Genomic DNA, 15,196 nt, shown 5'->3' on the forward strand with positions numbered 1-15,196 from the left:
AGAGCTGCTCCTTTTTCTTAAGTTACTTTTAATGTTGGAGCTGATTTCCTCCAATTCTAAGATCAGTAATTACCATTTTATAAGCTGTTGCATCGCATTGTTTAGGAACTTTGGGGGGAAAAGAATCAAAACAATGGCATTTTAAAAAGGAGGAAGACTGACAAAGGGCAATGACCAGATGGTCAGTGATTCAAATAGAGAAAGAAACCTCCACTGCCGTCAGACCCAGCAGTAGCCTGCACAGCTGCTAACATTGCTGTCCATTTTCAAGTGTCTCTGGACATCGGAGTTCATTCGAAGAAAAATAAACTAATAGCAAAATTCACTGACTTTGGAGAAACCAGTCCAGTAGAGCTCACAGCAGGGGAGCACTTAAGTGGCTAGTTTTAAAGTGTAATCTTACTTGTTTTTGTAAATCTATAATTGTGAGTGAGTTCTTTTTGAATACGTTTTTTATTGAGATCTATCTACAGGTACTAAGCTAGCCTGGAGTAGTATTTTTAGAGCAGTAAGACTATGTGCTATTTTCTGGGTCTGTAGATTGTTAAGGAGTAAAGATGGCCTTTAGTAGAGTGATATACTCTTCCTGTAAGATGTAGGAGATTAGGGAGAGTTACAATAATACTGATGATTATGTCTGCAGGATGTGTTTTTGATTGCAAATCCTATCGGATCACATGGTTCAGTTGGAACAGCAGTTACAGGTAAAGAGGAATTTACACGAGTGGGGGGTGTGATCAATAGTAGCTGCAGGGAGGGAGATTTACTGGAGATGTAGTCAGGTATCCTTTAGGAAAGGTAGGGGAGGGAGGCAGGTAGTATAGGACTCTCCTGTGGTCATTCCTTTCTCAAACAAGTATGCTGTTCTGGAAAATGTGGGGGTGGTGGATTCTCAGGGGAATATAGCATGGACAGGCAGGTTTCTGGTACTGAGGAAGATAGTGTGGAAAAAGATCAGTCTGAGACGAGTACAGTTGGGGGAAAAAAAATTCAAATAGTCAGGGCAGGCAGGAACAAGGTAGGACTGATAAATTAAACTGCATTTATTTCAATGTAAGAGGCTTAACAGGTAAAGCAGATGAACTCAGGGCATGGTTGTGGACTGGGATAGCACAGCAATTAGAGACATGACTCATGGATGAGCAGGATTGGCAGATTAAGATTCCAGGGTTTGGATGCTATAGGAAGTATTGAAAGGCGGTGGGGGGGGATTGGCATTTTTTGATTAGGGATAACATCGCAGCTGCACTTAGGGAAGACATCTTTAAAATGCATAATGGTGGATAAATCCCTGGGATCTAATCAGGTATACGATGGAACTCTGAGGGGCTATGGAAGTGATTTCTGGGTCCGTTGCTGAGATATTTGTATCATTGCTAGCCATGGATGAGGTGCCGGAAGGCTGGAGGTTGGCTAATGTGGTGCCACTATTTAAGAAAAGTGGTAAACGAACACCAGGGAACTACATGCCTGTGAGCCTGACATCAGTGGAGGGAGGGAACATTGTTGGAGGGAATCCTGAGGGATAGGATTTACATGTATTTGGAAAGGTGAGTACTGATTAAGGATAGTCAACATGGCTGTGTGTGGGGGAAAATAGTGTCTCACTAACTTGATTGAGTTTATTTGAAAAAGTAACAAAAACGGTTGAGGGCAGAGCAGTGGACGTGATCTGTTTGGACTTCAGTACGGTTTGACAAGGCTTCCCATGGTAGACTGGTTAGCAAGGTTAAATCACATGGAATAGAGGGAGAACTAGTTATTTGGATACAGAACTGGCTCGAAAGTAAAGACAGGGTCATGGTGGAGGGTTGCTCTTCAGGCCTGTGTCCAGTGGTGTGCCACAAGGATTGGTGCTGTGTCCACTGCAAAAGCTGTAACTCATTTATATAAATGAATTGGATGCGAACATACGAAGTATGATTAGTAAGTTTGCAGATTGCTGTCCACTACACCTGCAATTTGGGTACAAAGAAGGTTACCTCAGAGTACAATGGGATTTTGATCAGTTGGGCCAATGGGTCAAGGAGTGGCAGATGGAGTTTAATTTAGATAAATGTGAGGTGCTGCATTTTGGAAATGCAAATTTGGGCAGGACTTCTATACTTAATGTAAGGTCCTGGAGAGTGTTGCTGAACAGAGACCTTGGAGTGCAGGTTCATAATTCCTTGAAAGTGGAAATCACTGGTGGATAGGAAAGTGAAGATCATGTTTGTTATGCTTGCCTTTATTGGACGGTGCATTGAGTATGGGAGTTGGGAGGTCATGTGGCAGCTGTACAGGACATTGGTTAGGCCACTATTGGAAAACTGTATGCAATTGTTGTCTCCCTACTTTAGGAAGGATGTTGTGAAACTTGAAAAGGTTCAGAAAAGATTTACAAAGATGTTGCCAGGGTTGGAGGATTTGAGCTATCGGGAGAGGCAGAATAGATTGAGGCTGTTTTCCCTGTAGAGTCAGAGGGTGAAGGTAACCTAATAGAGGTTTATTAAATCATGAGGGGCATGGATAGGGTAAATAGACAAGGTCTTTTGTCCAGGGTGGTGGAGTCCAAAACTAGAAGGGAAGGATTTAAAAAGGGACTTACAGGGCAAATGTTGCACGCAGAGGGTGGTGTGTGTATGATAGAATTAATTGCCAGTGGAAGTGGCGGAGGCTGGTAACAATTACAGCAATTAAATGGCATCTGGAAGGTTATATGATTAGGAAGGGTTTAGAGGGGTAAGGGTTTAATGCTGGCAAATGGGACTAAATTTATTTAGGATGTCTGGTCAGCATAGATGAGTTGGACCAAAAAGGTCTGTTTCCATGTTGTATATTTCTGTGACTCTAGTTTTGTATGGGATACAATAACCCAGTTTCATATTTGACTCTGGTTCTGGTGAATGACTAACTGGCAAAGGTGAGTTATGACCACCATAGTGGTCATATGATCCTATGATCTTCAAAATTTGGAAAGAGCATATTGGCAAACTAATACACAAAATCTAAAGTAACTAGTCAAATATGTGTGCACATGAAATACTATTTTAAAAAAAAGGAAGAGAAAGAAAACATTAACCCAGCACATTACACAAATATTTAATCATTCAACCTACATGGAGTCAATATATTTTTCATTGCTACCTCTAGACTTGACTATTCAAATGCACTCCTGGACAGTCTCCCACATTCATAAATTTGAAGAAATCAAAAATTCTACTGCCCTGAACTTACTGAGTAGAAGTCCCTTCACCTATGCTGGCTTCCAGTAAGAATTAACTTTGTTTTAAATTCTCATCTTTAATTTCAAGTCACTCCATTGCCTCATTGGTTTAGTCCTCTTAACAGTACATATTAAGGAGCTTTTTAAATTGGAAAAACTAGGTAAATCGATGGGATGGTTTACAGTTGGAATTCTAGACTTTGGGGGTCAAGGCAGCTTAAAAGGTGCAGGGACCAATGATGATGTAATTAAAATTATGGATATTCAAGAAGCCAAAAATAGAGGAGCGCACATATCTCGGAGGATTCATGGGCTGGAGAAGATTAGAGATAGAGAAGGGCCAGGCCAAGGAGGGACCTGAAAGCAAGGATGAGAATTTTAAAATTGGAGCAATGCTTTACAGGGAGCCAGTGTAGGTTATGTTCTGCCAGCTCAGTCTCCAAGTTTTATTTCAACGGCACAAGCAAGAGTGAAAGTGACTGCTAGATGGCAAGAAATACAATCGGATCCCTTGATTTCAGATGTCTCTATGTAGGACTACCAATTCCTCAGAGGAGCCTCATAGGAAAATGGGCATGATATTACTTTAAATATTCAAGCAGTCTGTTTTTCTATGCAGCAAGACTGGGACAATATATAGGCTTGTGTTAAGTGGGGAGTAATATGTGTGCCACATACTCAAGAAGGGTAAGACAATCCAAAACTAAGCAGCCCAGTATACAATTGCAGCAGTGTGTGCAACATACACAAGATGCATTGTAGCGCATAGCCTAATAAAGCCTCCTTCAGCAGGACCTTGTAATTCTACAAACTCTACCACCAAGAAAATCACCTGGAAGTTCCCCTCTAAGCTCCATTCCATTCTCAGCTGGAGCGATATAATGATGTTCTTTCATCTCACGAGGACAAAATCCTGGTACTCCTTTCATGAGGGTGCAGGGACACATATGGTATTAGGGATGAAGTTGCAGGACTTTGAGACAGCAATAATGAATGAAAGGTGATATAATTCCAAGTCACCATGATTTGGAGGGGATCTTGCAGAAGATCTTGTTCCTATGTACCTGCTGTAATTCCCTTTCTAGGTGGTAAAGGTCGTGGGTTTGGAAGGTGCTGTTTAAGCCTTGGTGATTTGATGTATTGCATCTGATAGATAGGATACACTGTTGCTTGCACATCAATGCTAGAGAGAGTGAATGCACGGGGTGCCAATCAAGTGAGTACTGTTTCCTGATGTTGTCAAAAATATAGAATATTTCGTTGCACTAGTCCAGGACATTCAATGCATTGGTATGATCGGTGTAAAGGGAAATAAAGGTACTATGTTGGCATAGGGGTTTGAGAAGGTCAGTGGATGGACAGAGGACATGGGGATAGGCAGAAGTTGGCATGCATTTGGGATGAAGTGTGTTGAGGTTGAGGGGTGTAAGGGATGAGGACTGGAGGAAGCTTTTTGGTTTTTTTTGGAGAGGTAAGATGCCCTTTTGGATCTCATCTTGGGAACCTTTGGTGGAGATACTGTATATTTTCAGATTATGTAAAGGCATGCTTGTGGACTCAAAAAGCTGGCTCCCAAGAGTCACGTGAGGTCTTTCTGATTAATTTCATTCAGAAAGACAGAGCAGCAGAGGTGTTACCTCAACAGCAATCACAAAACAAAATGTTTAGACTTTGAGTACCTTTTGGACAACACAATGAGTTCTTAATTCAAAAACTTCTGACATAGTAGAAGACTGAAAGAACCCAGAATTCTAGCAAATTTGGCATTGCTTGGTAAGACAATGAACGATTAAAATTTAACCAAGTAGCCAAACTGCATTTCATCAGTATTACACGGAGATACATCATTCTGCAGGAAGGTCTGATAGACAACATCTCCAGAGAAAAGTATGCTCATCTTAAGGAGAAAGGCCATCAAAAGTCAATACAGCTTTGTTGAAATAGTCCAGGCATTCTGAAAGTAACATAGTCACAGAACTAATCAGTAATAAGAAATCTTCTCTATTCCTCCCTCTCAAAGTCTGCTCTACTACTGAGTCCATCTGTTCTATGCAACTACAGAAGCCATTACGTCTACTGAATTCTATCATCAAATTTTTAACTCGCTCCTCAGGAAGAGAATCTACTCACCAGTAACAGGCCATGATGATAATGGACTGAACTACCTTTCAATTTTATAAGTGTCCTTTACTCCTATCTATTCTAATCTTTACATCTGTGTGATAACCAATAACTGTACAAGTTTTTTTTACTTTCCTCCAGCAACAGTTGTAAAATAAACAAAACTTTGATCTTGTTTCAAACTAAAGCTTTGTTGCTGATTCTTTTTTAAAATTGCAACACTTGAAAACTAAAATAAGTTAAATGAGCTATATAATATTCACTGACTACACTGTGGACATATCTGATTGCCATTATGCTATTTTCAAGACATTAAAACCTCTTTATAAACAAAGTCAAATTTGTCTATGATTGCATTTACTTCACTGAAAATGCATTTTGTCAAGAAAAATATACAAATGAAATTAACACTCATACGTGGAATCTCACCCTATATTTCCTTTCTAATTTTCACTGGTGGGCAAAATCTAATGATACAAGCTGCTCTAATCAAATTCACATTAATATGCCTATGTAATGTCACATTTGAGTCAGTAAATAATGTAATCACAATTATGACAAATGACTAGCTAGTGAATTTATTGTTATTAGCAAAGCCGTTATTAGATCAAAATTAGACTAGTTAGGTATTACATAAATTCAGTACTTTCATAGAAGATTTTTTTTTTCTTCATTCCTTACCTTATACACAAATCCATCTGGGCAACTGTGATCATAGGTGAAGGCTTTGTATACCACGAGGAACACAATACAAGCAAGAAATGCAAGTGCAAGAAAAATGAGAATAGTGACCTGTAACACAAAATATAAAACCCAAAAGATCAATTTTGAGTTTCTGACGCATATACATCCATTTTGTAAATTGTCCAATGCAAAGATCTCCCAAGCGCCAAATAGCCATTCCACAGTAATTACTAACATTTATCACCACAATTCAAACATATCCAATAACAGACTGCCTTTTCATATTTTACAATATTTGAGATTTTAACTGGCAAACCAGACTCGGTTTACTCCCATCTATATCAGTAAGCAGTATTATGCTGTGGAACAACTTTTTATAGAATGATTTTTTCTAGAAAATAATCTTTGCTGTAGGGTATGTAAAAGATGTGTGTATTTAAAAATATTACGTAAGTGTTAACAAGTCAACAGCTGTCTTTTCTTTTTATAATTCATTCACTCGATGTGGACATCACTGTCTAGGCCTTCATTTAGTGCCGATCCCTAATTGCCCAGAGGGCCGTTGAGAGTCAACACAGGTGGCAGTTTCCTTCCCTAAAGGACAGTAGCGAACCAAGTGGCTTTTTCCTGACAAGTGATAATAGCTCTCTTGACTCAGATCTCCAGCATCTGCGGTCTTCACTTTCTCCTATGTGATAATGGCTGCATGGTTATCATTAGACTCTTAATTCTAGATTTTGATTGAATTCAAATTCCACCATATACCATGGTGGGATTCAAACTCAGGTTCCCAGAACCTGGGTCTCTGGATTAATTGTCTTGTGATATTGCCCTATACCATTGCCTCCCCTAAATGTTATCTGTTTTATTGTTTAGCTTAAGAAATTTTGTTTATGTTTAGTCACAAAGTATCATCTAATTTTAGAATTTAATGTAAGAATAAAGTTGACAACATCAATACTTGAGCAGATTCCACCAGTTAATCAAACAGCTCAATGCCATAACTAGGTGTGGTGTAGACAAGCAGGAGACTGAAAGAGCACAGCAAGACAGGAGGTGAGAAGTCAACCCTTCTACAGGACTGGACGTAGGGGTCGGGAAGAGGATTTTGAGCAGGTAGAGGGGCGGAATGATGAGGTAATGATAGCTGAACACAGGTGGTACATACAACCTAGTTGGTCGATGGGAGGGATGAATCAGGTTGGTAGCTGGAAAGAAGGTTCAGTAGGTGGAATGGAAGGAAGGAGGTGGGTCTGAAAAGGGAGTTGGGGAATGGGTGGGAAGGTTATTTGAAATTGGAGAACTTAATCTTGAGTCCTCCAGACTGTAGGCTGCCCAGGCAACGATAATGTGCTATTCCTTCAAAATGCAGTCTGATTCACTATGGTGATGGAGGAGGCTGAGTATAGACATGTCGGAGTGGGAGTAGGAAGGAAATTTGAGCTGGGCTGTTACCGGGAGGTCAGGCTGGCCCTTATGGCTGAGAAGCTCAGCGAAACGTTCCCTAAGTTTACATTTCGTCTCACCAATGTAAAGAAGACCACATCAGGAGAGCGGGATGCAGTAAATTAGGTTGGAGGAGAAACAGGTCAACCTCTGTTTCACCTGGAAGGACTGTTTGGGCCCTGGATGTAGATGAGGGAGATGGTGTATTGGTAGGTTTTGCAATTTTTACGGTTGCAGAAGGTACAGGTGGGGTGGGGATTTGGAAGGGACAGTGGTGTGAACCAAGGATTGATGAAGGGAATGGTCTTCAAGGAAGACAGAGAGGCATGGGGTAGTGCAGAGATCTGGAGCACAAGTTTCCAGTGCCTTGCCAAGATGTTATCAGAGCCCACAGTCTTTGCAGCATCTGGTACCTTGAGCTGTTCCTGACATCACGTGGACCAGCATCTGTGATGCTGGGGACCTTAGCAGGAAGCCGATATAGATCATTTACTCACCACTTCTGATTGAAGGTGGATGGAAATGCTTAGGCCTGGTTTTTGCACTGATGTGTGAAAATCGACAATGGGAATGTTTATCGATCCTCCTCCTTCAGTTAATTGTTTAATTGGCAGCCGCTATTTACAACTGGATATGATAAGATCAAAGCTATGTTGTCTTATCAGTTGGTTGCTTTAATCACATGTTGCTAGCCTTGTTTGGCATGCATACCTAGTGTTGCTCTTGTCTTGCTTGCCTTTGACTCATCTTGAATCAGGGGACTTGGCAATTAGCTTAATGGTAAAGATAGGAGAACATGTTCAGAATTCAGAGGAAAGAGTCATCTTTATGATGGGGAAAGAAGAAAATGAAACAGAAGGTAACAGAAAACAAGCTACGGCACTTACAGCACAATGTGTAACATTATCACTTATTTTCATCGAATCCCTACGGTGTGGAATCAGGCCATTCAGCCCAACATGTCCACACCAACCCTCCAAAGTGTAACTCACCCAGACCCATTCCCCTTCCCTATTACTCTACATTTACCCCTAATTAATGCACCTAACTTACACATCCCTGAACACTATGGGCAATTAACATGGCCAATTCACCTAACCTGCACATCTTTGGATTGTGAGAAGAAACCGGAGCACCTGGAGGACACCCAGAGGGAGAATGTGTAAACTCTACACAGACAGTCACCAAAGGCTGGGATTGAACCTGGATCCCTGGCACTGTGAGGCAGCAGTGCTTGCCACTGAGCCACTGTGCCACCCTTATAGATCATGAAGGATCCTACTGTTGTGGTCCACATCAGCACAAACAACATAGGTAAGACTAGGAAAGAGGACTTATTTAGGGATTATCAGGAACTAGGAACTAAATTAAAGAACAGGTCCTCAAGGGTTATAATCTCTGGATTATTGCCCGAGCCACATGCAAATTAGCATAGGGACACGAGAATAAGGGAAGTAAACACATGGCTTCAAGAGTGATGCGGGAAAGAGGGGTTCCTTTTCAGGGGGCACTGATGTCAGTATTAAAACAGGGGGACCTGTAGCATTGGCACAGTCTTCACCCGAACTCGGCTGGGACCAATGTTTGAGTGAAAAGGATAAATAGGGTGGTCAACAGAACTTTTAACTAGCATGTGCGGGGAAGGGATGGGTAAAACTCCAAGTAGTATAATGGTCAATGGGAAACAAAGCAAGAGGTTAACATCAGTGGGGGTGGATTCAACTGCATGGAAAAATATTTTAAAAAAGAAAGGAAAGGAGAACTCAGGAGAGATTATTAAAGTTGCCAGAACATCAAATAGTACAGAGTGTTTGGAAAGAGTTAGAAATCAAACTTCAAGCACACTGGATAAATGAGAAGAGGGACAGTTAATATAAGCCTGAAGATATTGCATCTAAATGCATGCAGAATCAGAAATAAGGTAAGTGAGCTTGTGGCGCAGATCGAAATTGGCAGGTATGACGTGGTGGGCACCAAGGTAATGTAGCTGCAAGGGGATCAGGATTGAAATTGAAATATCCAAGGATATACATCCTATCGAAAAGACAGGTGAGCAGAGGGGATGTAGTTGCCTAAGTAGTAAGAAATGAAATTAAATCAATAGTAAGAAATGAAGTAGGGTTGGATGATGTAGAATCTGTGTGCGTAGAGTTGAGAAACCACAAAAGTAAAACAAAACGTAGTGGGAGTTATGTACAGGCCTCCAAATAGTAGTCAAGAGTTGGGCTCAGGGGTAGATGTAGGGGTATGGGTGGGTTGTGCTTCGGCGGGGCGGTGTGGACTTGTTGGGCCGAAGGGCCTGTTTCCACACTGTAAGTAATCTAATCTAATCTAAAATACATCAGGAGATAAAAAAGGTGTTTAAGAAAGGCAAGGTTACAGTGATCATGGGATATTTAAATATGTAGGTGGACTGAGAAAATCAGGTTGGTAGTGGATCACAAGAGAAAGAATTTGTGAAATGTCTATGAGACAAGATTTTTGGAGTAGCTTGTAGTGGAGCTCGCAAGGAAATAGGCAATTCTGTATTTAGGGATGTGCAATGAGGCAGACTTGTAAGGGAGCTTAAGATAAAGGTACTTTAGGAGGCAGTGAGCATTATATGATAGAATTTACTCTGTAATTTGAGGAGAAGAAGCTGGAATCAGACGTAATAGTTTTACAGTTGAATAAAGCTGATTACAGAAGCATGAGGGAGGAGCTGACCAGAATTGACTGGGAGAGGGCTCCTACCAGGAAAAACAGTGGAACAGCAATGACAGGGATTTCTGGAAGTAATTCAGGAGATACAGCAAAAATTCATCCCTAAGAAAAAGCAACATACTAAAGGGAGGATGAGGCAACCATGGCTGACAAGGGAAGTCAGGGACAGCATAAAAGCAGAAGAGAAAGCATATAATGTGGCGAAGGATAGTGGGAAGCCAGAGGATTGGGATGCCTGCAAAGACCAACAGAGGACAACAACAAAAGTAAGGAGAGAGAAGATTAAAGATGAGGGTAAGCTAGCCAGTAATACAAAAGAAGATTGCAAGAGTTCCGTTATATATGTATAAAGGGCAAAAGAGAGGCAAAAGTGGATATTGGACGACTGGAAAATGATGCTGGAGAAGTAATAGCGGGGAACAAAGAAATGCAGAGGAACTGAATAAGTACTTTGTGTCAGTCTTCACAGTGGAAGACATGAGGAATATCCCAAAAATTCAAAAAAATTGGGGAGAAAAGGGGAGTGGGGGTGACCATCATCAAGGAGAAAATGCTAAAGAAACTGAAAGGTGTGAAAGTGGATAAATAACGTGAACCAGATGGACTACACTCAGAGTTGTGAAGGAGATCGCTGAAGAGGTAGTGGAGGCGTTAGTGGTGATCTTTCAAGTATCACTGGAGTCAGGAAGGGTCCCAGAAGACTGAGAAATCACTATTGTAATGCCCCTGTTTCATAAGAGAGTAAGGCAAAAGACAGGAAATTACAGGCCAATTAGTCTGATCTGGGTTATTGGTAAGAATTTGGAGTCCATTCTGAAGGATGAGATTTTTGAATACTTGGAAGTGCATGGTAAAATAGGGCGAAGTCAGTATAGTTTCATCAGGAGAGGTCATGCCTGACAAATCTGTAAGAAGTCTTTGAGGAGGTAACAAGCAGGTTAGACCAATGGATGTTACCTAGCTGTACTTGCAGAAGGCCTTTGACAAGGTGCCACACAGGAGGCTGCTGTGTAAGATAAGGGATCATGGCATTAGAGGCAAGGTACTCGCATGGATAGAAGATTGGCTATCTGGCAGAAAGCAAAGAGTGGGGATAAAAGGGTCCATCTCAGGATATCAATCAATCTGTGACAAGTGGTGTTCCACGAGGTTCAGTGTTGGGACCACAACTTTTCACTTTATAGATTAAATATCTAGATGAAGGAACTGAGGGCATTCTAGCTGTGTTTGCAGATGATATAAAGATAGGTACAGGGACAGGTAGTATTGAAGAGACTGGGAGACTGCAGAAGGATTTAGAAAAGTTAGGAGAGTGGGCAAAGAAGTGGCAGATGGAATACAACATAGGAAAGTGTGAGATCATGCACTTTGGCAGGAAGAATAGAGACATGGACTGTTTTCTAAATGGAGAGAAAATTCAGAAATCTGAAGCACAAAGGGACTTGAGAGTTCAAGTCCAAGATTTTCTCAAGGTAAACTTGTAGGTTGATACGGTACTTAGAACGCAAATACAATGTTGTCTTTCACTTAGAGGACTAGAATATAAAAGCAGGGATGTATTTCTGAGGCTTTATAAGACTCTGGTCAGACTACATCTTAGGCCCCATACCTCAGGAAGGATGTACTGGTCCAGAGCAGGTCCAGAGAAGATTCATGAGGATGGTCCCAGAATGAAAGGCTTTACATATGAGGTCATTTGAGGACTTTCATTCGATGGAGTTTAGAAGGATAATGGGGGATTGAACTGAAACTTACAGAATACTGAACAGCCTAATCAGAGTGGACATTGGGAAGATGTTTCCATTGGTAAGAGAGACAAGGATCCAAGGATATATCATTAGAGTAAAGGGAAGACTCTTTAGAACAAAAATAAGGAGAAACTTCTTCAGCCAGAGAGTGGTGAACATACAGAATTAATTGCCACAGAGCGCCGAGTCCAGTTCACTTGAGTATATTTAAGACAAAGATAGATAGGTTCTTGATTGTCAAGGGGATCAAGGGTTACAGGGAGAATAGGTTTGAGAAACTTATCAGCCATGATTAAACGGTGGAGCAGACGTGATGGGCCAAATGGCCTATTTCTGCTCCTGTGTCTATGGTCTTAGGCAGCTCATTTCCAATGTTCTGCCGTCAATCAATGCATTCCAATGACAATATTGCATTAAATGTTTCCATTGGTGTTCTTATAATTAAGTGAGTTAGATGATAAAGTCATGTTGAGTTGAAATTTAATGCTGTTAAATCAATATCACAAATTAGCAAGGAAGTTTTAAAATGTTCTACACAATGCTAGCAAAATTTAAAATGACAAGCTATTTTGTAAATTCCCTGTAATATGAGATGGGAAACCAGGTGCTACAGACTTGGGGGTTTATCCAGTTTCTCAAACACCATTGCAGAATTCAAAATTAATAAAGAGTAATCAAGTACGTTTTAAAAGATATGAATAGCGATCAAAAATCTCCATTTGTTAAATACTGGTGTTGAGGTAATCATTGTGGGTTAATCATAAGTCACAATGCTCTGCAGGAGACCAAACAAAGTAATTAACTTGAGTGGAACAAGTAATTGAAATGGAGTTAAATCTGATTCAGCAATACCATAGGAGGCTTTATTACCAACAAATAAAAATTCTAGTGAAATCTCAAGCTAGATTGATGCCAAATCCTTGTAGGGCCATTTTTAGCTTTATAATGTTTTAAAATATTCTTCTTTGAATTTTCTGTACTGTTGTAGTAAAATAAAGAGATGTTTGATAACACTGTTTAAAAAGAATGAAATGTTGGGGTGCATTTTCAGCAGCTGCAATCCTAGCAAACATTCTACACAGCTGAAGCATGTACTAATTCAGGTACATAACCCCCAACATGTTCTGCCCATTCATGAAGAAAAATTAGTGATGGGAGTTACTGAATTCCTGATAATCCTCCTCAATTTCTAAAGCTCTTGGAATACAAGTACACTCTGTGAAATGCCACATTAACGGTTATTATAGGTATTTTTATGCATTAGGGATTCATTTCCAACCTGTAGCTATTACAAATACATCATCATAAAGAAGCTAAGATATCAATTTCATATATAGATTTTACAAGAATAGTTAATAGATGTGTGAATAATACTACAAAACATTCATTTTTGTAAAATAATATGTCAGTTGTTGTAATGTTACCAACTTTACTCAAATTAGAATGCTTCACTCACTCTTGCTTATCCAAATTTATCATCAAAGAAAATACATTTCCCAAATGACCTCAACAGTATTATATTGTCAAAATGGAGATTCAGAAAATGAAAGAACTAGTCAGAAAGAAGGTGCACAAAATGTTTTTGCTAAAGAGCATATTGATATGAAATGGAAATATATTCTGAATATCTCCTTGCGAGAAGACTACAGTTAACAACTCTGCATGATCATGCAAAATAAGCTGTGTAACTTTCGCTGCATTAATACCATAAGACCATAAGACCTAGGAGTGGAAGTAAGGCCATTCGGCCCATCGAGTCCACTCCGCCATTCAATCATGGCTGATGCGCATTTCAGCTCCACTTGCCAGCACTCTCCCCGTAGCCCTTAATTCCTCGAGACAACAAGAACCTATCAATCTCGGCCTTGAAGACATTTAGCGTCAAGGCTTCCACTGCACTCCGTGGCAATGAATTCCACAGGCCCACCACTCTCTGGCTGAAGAAATGTCTCCGCATTTCCGTTCTGAAATGACCCCCTCTAATTCTAAGGCTGTGTCCACAGGTCCTAGTCTCCTCGCCTAACAGAAACAATTTTCTAGCATCCACCTTTTCAAAGCCATGTATTATTTTGTACGTCTCTATTAAGTCTCCCCTTAATCTTCTAAACTCCAACAAATACAATCCCAGTATCCTCAGCCGTTCCTCATATGCTAGACCTGTCATTCCAGGGATCATCCGTGTGATCATCCGTACCACACTTGTTTAATTCACACACCAAATGATTGGTGTCTTTAGATTAGATCATAAGAGTGCTACATCTGACAATCTCTGATCCATGAACACATAAAGACACTAGCGGTGCAGGTCTATAGCATCAATCTTCCTGCTCCTCGGATGCTGCCTGACCTGCTGTGCTTGTCCATCACCACACTCTCGACTCTAATCTGCAGCATCTGTAGTCCTCACTTTCACCTGGCACTAGCACTAAGTGCTACGCATTTGTTCATATCTTCCCCTTCTCAAAAACAATGGAAACAAAATTAATTTTCCACAAATTGCATATATGTGCTGGAAATAGAAAAAGCAAGAGTATTCTGTTACCTGACACTAGTTTGACTTTAATGTGAGATAGACAGACAAATTGTTTATTAATAGAGCTACATATAAAAGAGACAACATTCTGTAAGAACGTTGCTCAGATGTGTGTAGAATATTTCATGCCTACCAGACGTGCCAGAGCACTTTAAGGCTAATCAAGTACTTTGAAGAAGTATAATCATTTTTACAAAGCACCAAACACAAACTCCAACAAACATTAATAATATAATGATGATATAATTTTTTGGAATATTGTGAGGAATAAGTATTTATCAGGACATTATGGATAAGTTGCAGATGCTCTTCAAGATTGTTCTGTGTGATTGTTTAGGTGAGAACTGTACAACTATTTCATATGAAGGACCACATTTCAATTTTTCTCACCATTACTAAATTTCAGATAGGTAAACAGTAAACATGAATTTCAGGAAAAAAGCAATATCAATAGATTTCCATATATTAAAGATAAAGAGATATTGCAATAGTATGGGAAAATAGCACTGAGGCAAAAGGTTAGCCATGATTTAGTTGAATGTTGAAGCAAACCAAATGCTCCTATTTCCTTAACCAATTATTATTCTCTCAGGAGGGTAGGCATGGCAACATGTTCATTCTGTCAAAAGAAGGCTAATTAAAGGGATCAAAGAAACACTGACTGGCAATCTTTCTTGAAAAAAAGAGGTTGCAGCCACCATAAGAACAGAGAAGGAACCTGGTAAAGCTTTCCCCCTGATCGCTTCCTCAGACCTG

At 40.2% G+C, this 15,196-nt stretch overlaps 1 protein-coding gene across 2 annotated transcripts in view; it reads right to left on the reverse strand.

Moving 5' to 3' along the window:
* Nucleotides 1-15,196, reverse strand: part of nsg2 (neuronal vesicle trafficking associated 2) — an 80,169-nt gene that overhangs the window by 3,489 nt on the left and 61,484 nt on the right. For both annotated transcript variants that reach the window (XM_072590998.1, XM_072590999.1), the window contains exon 4: nucleotides 6,008-6,118. In XM_072590998.1, coding sequence (XP_072447099.1) covers nucleotides 6,008-6,118 — 111 coding nt within the window. The remainder of the gene's footprint in view (nucleotides 1-6,007; nucleotides 6,119-15,196) is intronic.

The sequence above is a fragment of the Chiloscyllium punctatum genome, chromosome 20, assembly GCF_047496795.1.
Source record: "Chiloscyllium punctatum isolate Juve2018m chromosome 20, sChiPun1.3, whole genome shotgun sequence".
Taxonomy (NCBI): Eukaryota; Metazoa; Chordata; class Chondrichthyes; order Orectolobiformes; family Hemiscylliidae; genus Chiloscyllium; species Chiloscyllium punctatum.